The 12287-nt window shown below is 37.0% G+C and overlaps 1 protein-coding gene across 1 annotated transcript in view; it reads left to right on the forward strand.

Moving 5' to 3' along the window:
* Positions 1–12287, forward strand: part of MALRD1 (MAM and LDL receptor class A domain containing 1) — a 1363654-nt gene that overhangs the window by 11978 nt on the left and 1339389 nt on the right. Inside the window, exon 2 of the mRNA XM_007936352.1 lies at positions 8778–8918. Within this exon, the coding sequence (XP_007934543.1) occupies positions 8778–8918 (141 nt within the window). The remainder of the gene's footprint in view (positions 1–8777; positions 8919–12287) is intronic.

The raw sequence follows: 12287 nt of genomic DNA on the forward strand, positions 1-12287 counted from the left end.
TTGAACCGCCAGCCGTCTGGTTAGCAGGCAAGTGTCTTAGCCACTATGCTACCAGAGCTCCCGCAGAAATCATTAGACACCAGGAAACACTGGAGGCCTTCTTTGAAAGTTACTACTCTCTGGTGAGCTGGGTCTGACTCGATGGCACATAACAACAACAGCTCTCTGGTGATGTTAAAGTTGAAGCAGACAAAGGTGATTCCAATGACTTGAGGATAAAGACAATGATATGCCATGAATTCAACTTAAATAATCTTGGATAACTCTGTTGTGAGTTATGGATGTGCTAATTCAAAATTAAATACATTTATTAATTGGAATTTTTCCTGTTTCAATCTCAATGAAAACATTAAAATTAATTCAATGTCAAAGATGACATGAACATTTCCCTGATTAAAATGAATTGATGATTTCAAATTGTTAAGACCAATAATAGCAGTCTTTCATTGGAATTTACTTTTGAGCATAATGAAATCTCACCTTTATTGAATTGATGTATTTTGGTTTCATTTACTCCTTTCAGGGACTGGCCAATAATTTTTACATTGAAAATGAAACTAATGGAGATAGTGAAAATGAAACTAATGGAGATAGTGTTTTATGAAGATGTTTTTATATGTTATCTATCTATATGAATCTAGGAAAACTGGAAGTTGTCAAAAATGAAATAGAACACATAAAGATCAATATCCTAGGCATTAGTGAGCTGAAATGGGCTGGTTTTGACCATTTTGAATCAGATAATCATATGGTCTACTATGCCAGGAATGACAAATTGAAGAGGGATGGTGTGGGATTCATCATCACAAAGAATGTATCAAGATCTATCCTGAAGTACAATATTCTCAGTGATAGGATAATATTCATACACCTTCAAGGAAGACTAAAATAGGACCAAATGTGGGTCCCTGCCTGGTATGCAGACAGGCCAAAACAGTTTACACATTGAGTGATTAAGAGGAAAGAAAAGTATTTATTGCAAAGTGGCAATGCAGGGAGGCAGGGGTACCCGTACCCAGATCTGACTCCCTGAAACACTATCGAATTACAGCTTTATAGGTTTCAGAAGAGAGGGTTATGTATATTCATAAAAATTCCAGGAATTTGGGTGTGAGATGGTTGACAATTGGCTGAAATTTCCTTTGCCTCAGTTTAAAGTGACAGTAGAGTTTTGATCCAGTGCACTTGTGTACTGCATGAGTCACACTGGCTTCCTGTCATCAGCTGATCAAGGCTTAGGCAGAGGGGCAGTATTAGTTCCCAGTAACTTTGTTCCTCTCTGTCCCACTGTGCATGTCCATGGGCCAAAGTTAATTTTCAAGTTATTTTCTAAGACACATTAACACGTTTATCACCTGTGCCTGAGGAAATAGCAGGAAAGAATGTTTTTTGTTTCATTCAGTTCTAAGGAACTGAGCTTATTGTATTTACTCATCCGTCTCCAACCAGGGTCCTATGTATTTCCTCATCTGTCTCCAACCAGGGTCCTATTAGTCTTAACCAAGGTGGGGAAATAGTTGAAGGTAATTAAGTTTACTTATCTATTCCTATCCAATGCCTTATCTGTTCTAATTATCTGTTTTAACCAGGATGGGAGAAATAGCTTTGTCTTTACTCAGTTTTAAGACCAGTTAATACTACTATTATTCAAATTTATGCACCAACCACCAAATCCATAGATGAGGAAATTGAAGATTTTTACCAACTTCTGTAGTCTGAAATTGATTGAACATGAAATCAAGATGTGCTGATTATCACTGGTGATTGGAATGCAAACGCTGAAAACAAGAATCACTGGTAGTTGGAAAATTTGACTTTGATGATAGAAATGCTGGTGATTGTATGACAGAATTTTGTAAGACCAGTGACTTATTCATTGCAAATACCTTTTTTCAACGACACAAAAGGCAGCTATACACCTGGACTTCACCAAATGGAGTACACAGGAATCAGATTGATTACATCTGTGGCAAGAGTCAATGGAGAACCTAAATATCTTCAGCCAAAATGAGGCCAGGAGCTGGAACACACCATCAACTGCTCATATGCAGGATCAGGTTGAAGACAATTAAAACAAGTCCATGAGAGCCAACATATGACCTTGAATATATCCCTCCTGAATTTACAGACCATCTGTTTTGGTTACCTAGTGCCACTCTACAGAAATATACCACAAATGGGATGGCTTTAACAAACAGGAGTTATGTTCTCTAACATTTTGGAAGCTCTAAGTCTGAGTCCAAATTGCCAGGCTCTGGGGGCTGGGTGAAAGCATGGGCTTCAGCTCTGCTTTCTGCTCTCAGCCCACTGAAGCTAGAGGCTTTTCTTCATTCAGGCAGCTGTTGGCTGCTGAGGCTGACAGACCCAAGGTTGACAAGTAAAAAAGTCCTGATGTTGCCAAACCACACGGCAGGCCATTAATTCAAGTCCATTGAAAGTCCCAAGGTCAGCAGAGTATGGTAGGCTGCGAAACAATGACACAGCTACATGCAGGGTTCAAATGTGCCATAAGCTAGAGACCGTTCCCCAAGGCTTCTCCTTATATAAAGGACAGACCACATCCCTAAGGCAGCTACTCAGCTGCTCACAATAGATTCCACCAAGGAGTTGATTACCAGTCTTATCATGGGGAATACTACATGCAGTTGCCCAGCCACTCAACCAGGCCCAGCTAAGTTGACACATAAACTTAACTACCACACCATCTAAAGAATAGATTTGATGCATTGAACACCAGTGAGCAAAAACCAGAGAAATTGTGCAATGACATCAAGAACATCATCCATGAAGAAAGCAAAAGGTCATTAATAGGACAGGAAAGGAAGAGAAGACCAAAATGGATGTCAGAAAAGACTCTGAAACTTGCATGTGAGTGGAGAGTAGCTAAAACAAATGGAAGAAATGACAAGAAAAAAGAACCGAAAAGATTTCAAAGAGCATCTTGAGAAGACAAAGTCACTTATTATAATGAAATGTGCAAAGACCTGAATACCCAAAGGGAAGAGTACACACAGCATTTCTCAAGCTGAAAGAATTGAAGGAGAAATTTAAGCCTCGAGTTGCAATATTGAAAGATTCTATAGGCAATATATTAAATGATGCAGGGGACATCAAAAGAAGATGGAAGGAATACAGAGAGTCACTGTACCAAAAAGAATTGGTTGATGTTCATCCATTTCAGGAGGTAGCATAGGATTAAGAACCAGTGGTACTGAAAGAAGAAGTAGAAGCTGCACTGAAGGAACTGGTGGAAAACAAGGCTCCAGGCATTGATGAAATACCCATTAAGATGTTTCAACAAACAGATGTCCCGCTGGAAGCACCCACTCAGCTATGCCAAGAGATTTGGAAGACAGCTGTCTGGCCAACTGACTGGAAGAGATCCGTATTTGTACCCATTCCAAAGAAAGGTGATTTCACAGGATGTGGAAATTATTGAACAATATCATTAATATCACATACAAGTAAAATCTTACTGAAGATAATTAAAAAATGGTTGCAGCAGTATATTGATAGCTTCCAGAAATGCAAGCTGGATTCAGAAGAAGATGTGAAATGAGGGATAGCATTGCTGATGTCAGATGGATCTTAGCTGAAAGCAAAGAACACCAGAAAGATATTTACTTGTGTTTTGTTGACTATGCAAAAGCATTTGATTGTGTGGATTATAACAAATTATTGACAACATTGAGAAGAATGGGAATTCCAGAACACTTGATTGTACTCATTAGAACCTGCACGTAGACAGAAGCCTGTTGTTCAAACAGAACAAAGGGATACTACATGGTTTAAAATCAAAAAGGGAGTGCATCAGGGTTATATCCTTTCCCGTACTTGTTCAATCTGTATACTGAGCAAATAATCTGAGAAGCTGAACTATATTAAGAAGAATGTGGCATCAGGATTGGAGGAAGGCTCATTAACAACCTGAGTTACACAGACGATGCAACTTTGCTTGCTGAAATTGAGGATGACTTGAAGCACTATACTGATGAAGGTTGAAGACAGCAGTCTGCAGTATGGATTATACCTCAGTATAAAGAAAATGAAAATCCTCACAATTGGACTGATAAGCAGTATAAATGGATAAATGGAGAAAAGATTGAAGTTGTCAAAGACTTCATATTACTTGCTTTCACAATCAACACCAATGGAAGCAGCAGTCAAGACATCAGACAACGTATTGCGTTGGGCAAATCTGCTGCAAAAACCTCTTTCAAATGCTGAAAAGCAAAGATGTCACTTTGAAAACTAAGATGTGCCTAACATAACCCATGGTATTTTCAATTGCCTCATATGTATGGGAGAACTGGATAATGGAAAAGGAAGGCTGAAAAAGAGTCAGTGCTTTTGAGTTGCAGTGTTGAAGAATGCTGACGGTACCATGGACTGCTAAAAGAACTAGCAAATCTGTCCTGGAAGAAGGGCAGCCAGAATGCTCCTTAAAAGCGAGAATGGCCAGATTTCATCTCACCTACTTTGGTCATATTGTCAGAAAGGACCATTCTCTGGAGAAGGGTATCATGCTTGGTAAAGTGGAGGGTCAATGAAACAGGGGAAAGCCCTCAACAAGGTTGACTGACACAGTGGTTGCAATGATGGGCTCAGGTATAGTAAAGATTGTGAGGCTGGCACAGGACCAGGCAGTTTTTCATTCTGCTGCTGTACACAGGGTCACTATGAATCAGAGACAACTTGATGGTGCCTAACAACAATGACAACAATGTGAAGGAAGCTATTTTCCAAAGTGATAAAATGAATGGTATGCAAAATTTTATAGTTCTGTAGTAGTTCATGACTTTCCTTAAAAAAGAAAGGGCTCAATACCTATGGAGAGACTACATTTGTGCCTCATTGCACTTTTAGAACTATCAATATAGTTCTGGGCAAAATTGTTATAAAAGTGATTTACTTTTAATGCCCTCTACTTTACCCTCTTCTGTATTTTCCTAATTCTTACCTTTCTCTATCTCCTAAGAACTTCACATTTTCAGGCTTTACCCAGTTTATAATTTTCAGAGTTATTCCTGAGTTCTGGATCAGTTTCTTCATTGTTACCATTATTTAAACTATATTCTATTCCTTGCCACTACCTCAGAAGCATTTCTTAAATTGACTATAACTTTCACTTGAGGACATAATTTAACATTATTATTTTCATTATCATGTTAGTGAGAATCCTTGGTTGGTGAAAATGGTTAAGTGCCCAACTACTGGCCAAAGGATTGGTGGGTTCAAACCCCTAGAGGTACCTCAGAAGACAGGTTTGATGATTTGCTTCTGAAAGATCACAGCCTTTAAAATCCTATAGAGCAGTTCTACTCTGCACACATGGGGTCAGACTCTACTCAAGGATGGTAACAACAACACTGATAATGCTAATGGCTTAATCTGTGAAAGACTCTCCAGTGAATCTTGAATGAGAGAATCTGGCCCTGTGGAGCCAATTCAGGAGATAATTTGGCCTCCGAGCAATCTGAAATCATGACATTGAGTCATATTTCCTTTCTGACTAACGCATGCCTGACCTTTGGGATTATAAAATTGAAAACAGAATGATGAGTTCCATAAATTCAAAAATCCTGGGAACATGGGTTTTACTAAGTTCCTGAACATATCTCCTCAGTGTTTAACATTATCATTCGACTGTGGTGTTATTCAACAAAATATAGTGATAGATGTTGTGGTGGAAATGTGCACGGTGATAGATTTTATTACAGCAAGTAGTTTCAGATTTGAATGTGGCTATGTGCCGTATAGAATTAAAAGTTAAACCAGCCACAGTTGAAGGAAAGTTGTTCAAATAGTTTTAAAATGTATAATTCTCTATCAAAGCAAAAATGAATGCTTAGAAAAAACTTGGTGATGCATTTTTGAATAATCCAATACTTATTAAAAGTTCACAATTGCCTTTTTTTTTAATAAGAATTAGCTGAAGATATATGCTCATTAGAATCATAACAAAAAGAACCCCTGTTGAGACTACTCAGAGGGAAAAAATGTTTTATTTAGCTATTTTTCTAGTTCTAATGCTTCCAGAAATCATCATCATTGTGTATTAAAAAGAACAAAGAACATTGAAAACAAATGTCAAATAGTCAACTAAGTAATTGTACTGTAAGGTAATTTATTTCTATTTAAGGAAAATGTTTGATATCTATGTGAGAATGTGTGTACATTTCTTACACGTAATTGCTGAAATATGGTGATATAGTTTACACATTTATACAAAGATTTTATTACCAAAAATAGATTGTTGCAAAACTGCTAGACACTTGAAAATGGATGTATATTTATATAGACATATGCTCAGCTAATTGGATAATAATTTTTGACTATATGACATAATTTATTTTTTGTTCAAACAGATTCCACTAGGTAGTCTGTACAGGTAATGGTTGGGATATTTCAGTTATTCTGAATACTTTTAAAGGCCTGGTGGTGTAGTGGATAAAGCATTTGGCTGCTAACCAGAAGGTCAAGGGTCTAAATCCACCAGTCACTCTGCAGCAGGAAGATAGGACAATTTAATTCTGTAAAGATTTATAGCCTCAGGAACCCAAATGGGGGTTGTTATGAGTTGGAATTAACTCGATAGCAGTGAGTTTGTTTTGGTTTTTATTAAAATTGTTAATTCACTATGACATGTCTCATAGCCACCACTCATCTGTCAGTTTGTCTCACAGTTGTGCCTTGCATGTTGCTATGATGATAGAACCTACATCACCAGTATTTTAAATTTTAGCCAGGTCACCCATGTTGGATAGGTTTCAGCAGAACTTCCAGACTAAAACAAACTAGGAAGAAAAGCCTCAGTGATATGCTTTGGAAAATCAGCCAATGAAAAACTTAAGGATCACAACAGAATATTGTTCGGTATTGTATTGGAAGATGAACCCCTTAGGTTGGAAGGCACTATACAGTAATCACAACAATGGCCTCAACCATACCAATGATAAGATGGAGCAGGACAGGGCAAAGTTTCATTTGTTGTCCATAAGGTTATTGTGAGTCAGAGATGACATTAACAATGATTCATAAACTAATCCAACGTCTGCTTTTGGAAGAACGGTCTTTTACTCTGTCTGGCAATACTGGGTTCCTCGTGATGACTAGAAGTTCTGAGAGACCTTTAATTCCAGGGCTTTGATAAAAAGGGGACAGTGGATTAACATTTAATGTTCAGAACAGAATTTTAAGCGGTTAGGTTCTGAACTCAAAAATACCTGGTTCCAGTCTTGGAACTAACTAGCTGTTTCATCTAGACAAAGTTATTTCATACCTTTAAGACATCTAAGTTTCTTCATCTTTACAATAGAAGAAAATGCTTTTTCATGGAATTATAGTAAGGCATAAATGAACTATTAAAAGTAGAATGCCTAACAAAGAACAAACAACCTCGACAAATTACAGCTATTAGTATTCTTGTTATTATTTCATAATGTAATTGGTTGGCAAATTTTTTCAAAATAAAGAGTGTTTGAAGGAAAATGATAAAATGGACTCTTGGTGATGAAGCAGATTTGTTAACGTTATTTAAAAGTGATATTTCTAAATCAGCTTTTAGTACTCCTTCGGATGATCTAAAGAAAATGTACAAGATATATTATTATTAAATAATATTTTTAACACAAATATATAATTAAATAAAAATGATGTTTTATGACTAAGCTGCCAAGCACTGTCTAACTATTAACCAAGTATTTACCCCTTCTGTGGCTAGCACAATCAGTTAGGATAAGAACAAACCTTCAAAGGAATATTAGCACAGCTGTTAAACTAATCCCAGAGAAGAATTATATCAGCTTAACGTCCTCCAGTTTTTAGAGAGTGACATTTGCAGGTGTTGCATAACAAAATCCAGCCTATCTGGGTGGTTGTTGTGAACAACTTTTGTGCTGCATCCTTCCCCTCCCCTGGCAAAATAAATAATGACAAGGATCCCATGAGAATGCCAGTGTTGTGATCAAAGCCCCAAGCATTTCAAGAACATTGATATTTAAATTAGGGTGCTGTGCTTAATACCAGGGGTACATGACAGCCACAGATGGTTGCCTTTTAGTCAGAGAGGCCTCTATGACTTGGTCTGGCCCAACCATGAAATACAAGTATGAGTAAGTGTAAGGCATATCCAGGTTCAGTAGAAGTATAACCTTAATAATAATTTTTTTTATTTTATAGAGTTATAAAAGTACTTTTATATGCATTATACAATTAGATCCTTATAGCAAGTATTTGAGGAAGACAGCAAGTTACGTTATTATTCTAATCTTGCCAGTGAAAATAAGAAGGACTTGTTGAGGTTGAGTGGTTTGCCTAAGACAGTTAATCAAAGGCAAAACCAGTTTTTTAGATCCTATGACTTCTAACCCTGTGTGGCCTTCTTTCCATTTGAACACACTGTTTTTTGTGTGGTTATTTATCAGGATGTCATATGCAAAAAATGCTTTGTATTAATGAAATAGACTTAAAATGTGAAAAATAATCCTGCCTAAGGCACTCACTGGTAACCAGAAGGCTGGTGGCTCAAACCCACTAGTCACTCCTCAGAAGGAAGATGGGACAGTCTACTTCCATAGTGATACTGCCTTGGAAACCCAAGGAGGGGTCACTATGAGTCAGATCTGACTTCATGGCAGTGAATTCAGTTTGGTTTTGGTTTATTTGAATATATATTTGTCACTTACTAAGCTTTCTATTTTTACTATTGTCTTCATTTTCAAGAAGCCAAATGGCTCCGGGAGAGCTAATTTCTTTTTTTTGTCTCTTATCAAAAGGCTCAAATTATGAAAGATGTGATTTTGAGGATGGGCTTTGTAATATGACACAGGATCAGAGTCTGCAACTTGCATGGACAAAGAGAAATGGAATGTCTGATACGTCACCTCCATTTTATGATCACAATGGTGATATGTCTGGTAAATACTTTGAATTTCTTTTCTTTCTTTTTTTTTTTGAAAAGTGATTAATTAGGGCAGTAGAGTCTGAACTGATATTTATATATTAATAATTATAATGCCTAGTTTTATGCATTCTGTAACAATTTTCAAAATGTTTCATTTCTAATATATCACACCAGATTATCTCAATTGGTTTACTGTGATGCTGAGGGGACTATCTAGGTACTAATTGAAATTTTCCATCTATTTTGACTCTATAGAAATTGTGAAATTAAAACATGGTAATACTGCATAGAGTATACAGTCAAATCTTGTTTTTTCATGAAATGGTGTCAGTTCTGTATAGTAGCACTTGTTTTCTCAGGTTGTCTAGAATGTTCTGATGGGCTGCTTATTAAATTGTGATATGGCACTGGAGTCTGGCATTTATCTGTTTCTTCATTCATTACCTGATGAATTTCTTTCACTCAACATTTTTAAATGGTAATTAAGATATATCTTAATATATAAATGAACAAAAAGTAGACTCCATGCCTGTTCTCATCTAATGGAGTTATAAATTATATGAAAAGAAGTAATATATCACTCAGTATTTACTAATGGAAGGCTGGTGATTTTTATGAGTTATACTTACCTCAGGTCAATACAATGAATTATTAAAATAGGAGTATTTCTAATTACTATTAGTTTTATTATTGAAGTCCCTGAGTGGTGCAAACAGTTTTAAGTAGCATTCAACTACTGTTCTGGTTACCTGGTGCCACTCTGATGAGAAAATATACCACAAATGGGATGATCTTAAAAACAGGAATTTATTCTTACAATTTGGAGGCTTTAAGTCCAAGTTCAAAGTGCCAGGCTCTAGGGGCTGGGTGAAAGCCCCTCAACCTTGGGGTCCACCTCTGCCTCCTGCTCCTGGCCCACTGGAGCTAGAGGCATTTCTTCACTCACACAGCTACTGGCTGCTGAGGTTGAGAAACCCCAAGGTTGACAAGTAAAAAGGCACAGTCACGATATTACCACATGGCAGGCCATTGACTTAAGTCCATTGTAAGTCCCAAGGTCAGCAGAGAATAGCAGGCTGCTGAGCAATGACACGGCTACATGCAGGGTCCAAGTGTGCCATAGGCTGGAGACCATTCCCAAGGCTTCTCCTTATATACAGGAAACAGACCACATTCCCTAAGGCAGCAACTCAGCTGCTCCCAGTAGATTCCACCATGGAGTTGATTACCTGTCTCATCATGGGGAGTACTACATTCAGCTTCCCAGCCACTCAACCAGGCCTAGCCAAGTTGACATACAAACATAACCATCACAACTACCAACTGAAAGGTTGGTGGTTTGAACACACCTAGAGATACCTTGAAAGGACTGGCTATCTGCTTCCAAAATTCACAGCCCTGAAAACCCTGTAGAAGGCAGTTCTGCTCTGCATACACGGGGCCCCATGAGTTGGAGCCAACTCAATGGCAACTAAAACAACAATTATTATTAGAAATGATTTAAAATAAGTAAATGTTTAGCCATTAGGTGTTAGTTGCTTGGAAATATTCACATAACTACTACACAGGATTGGAATCCTGGCTCCATCACTTACCCGCTATATGATCATGAACAATTTATTTTAAGCCCTGGTTTTCTCAACTCTAAGAGGGTATTAATGATGCTCAATTCATAGAATGGTTATTTTAAGAGCTAAATGTTGCTCTTGTTTGTTGAACTTGTCTTAAAATATCTCACACTAAAAGTAAATATTTAGTATCAACTGAATAACTTTGGTGTCACTTACTTTAACATCTATAAAAGTAAGGTAGCATTTCCTGTTTTGTTTGGTTTTGACCTCCAAAATACTTTTCTTAAAACTTTAATAATTGTTAACAATAAGCCAAGTTTATCACAAAAGAAGTTTTAGAAATAGGACCAAGCGCTGATATATATATATATATATATATATATATATATATATATATATATATATATATATATATATATATATATATATATATATATATATATATGGATATAGGAGCTCTGGTAGCATAGTGCCTAAGGCATTGGACTGCTAACCAGAAGGCTGGCGGTTCAAACCCACCAGCCACTCCTCGGAAGGAAGGTTGGGCATTCCTACTTCGTAGTGATACTGCCTCGAAAACCCAAGGAGGGGTCGCTATGAGTCGGGGCTGACTCGATGACAAATAACAATAACAACAACAACAACAACATATGGATATAGTTATGTAGATGTTGATATTCAACATAAAATCACAATTGTAATGCCTTGTGAATTGTTTGATTCTCTGCACATCTCTCCTTTGGAATGCCTGCACTGTTTATTCATTTTACTCAGAAAAAAGTTTTCATGATTTACATGGTACAAACAGCTAACACTCTCTCTGCTAACCAAAAGGTTCGATGTTCAAGTCCACTGAGAAGTATCTCAGAAGAAAGGCCTGGTGATCTACTTGTAAAAAATCAGCCCTTGAAAACCCTTTGGAGCACAGATCTACTGTGCCACACATGATGGAACCATAAGTGCAATTCAGCTTGACTAAAACTGTTTGTTTGTTTCTTTGTTTCATGAGTGGACTATGTTCTCTTCCCCCTCCCCCTCCTTTTTTTAAATATGTGTGTGAATCTTACTCTATTCCTCTTGCTTGGCTCCTCAATATATAGTTAGACTACCTCAGAATCTCTGTCATCCTGCTTCTCTTTTTCCTTTCTTCCCTCTTTCTTCTGTCCCTTTTCTCATTTTCCCATGTTTATTCTAATACACTGTTGCTGTTGTAGTTATGTGCTGTCGAGTCAGACCCAACTCACAGTGACCCCTCCTTGGGTTTTTGAGGCAGTATCTCTACAGAAGTAGATTGCCCTATCTTCCTTCTTGGGAGTGGCTGGTGGATTTGAACCACCAACCTTCTGGTTAGCAGTCAAGTGACTTAGGCACTATGCTACCAGAACTTCCTCTAATACTCTAATCAGGAGATAAATTGTATTGATTCACATCAAATCTGAAGCGTTTTCAGATCATTTTAGCTGTATCACCTAGTTTGATTTAAGACCTCAGAAGGTAAATGTGTTTTAATCTTACCCTTGTCAAGGTATAGTAGTATCGTCTCAGATTTCTCATCTACAAAATGGAGATACTAATAGTACAAGACCCATAGGCAAAATCAGGTAAAATATTGCCTGACATAACTAATTGAAAGCTGGTAATTTTAATAACAGTGATGCATCCATCTTATAAATACAAATTACATGTTAAATTATGTATATTTCTGTAGAGATCATTTTAAATATGCAAACATTCTGCTTTTAGAAGTTAGCTATTTGGAAATGGTTACATAGTCTTGGTGTTGGTAGAATCTTTTTTTTTTTTTTTTTTTT

The sequence above is a fragment of the Orycteropus afer genome, unplaced genomic scaffold, assembly GCF_000298275.1.
Source record: "Orycteropus afer afer isolate SDZICR_OR568_19922 unplaced genomic scaffold, OryAfe1.0 scaffold00035, whole genome shotgun sequence".
NCBI lineage: Eukaryota > Metazoa > Chordata > Mammalia > Tubulidentata > Orycteropodidae > Orycteropus > Orycteropus afer.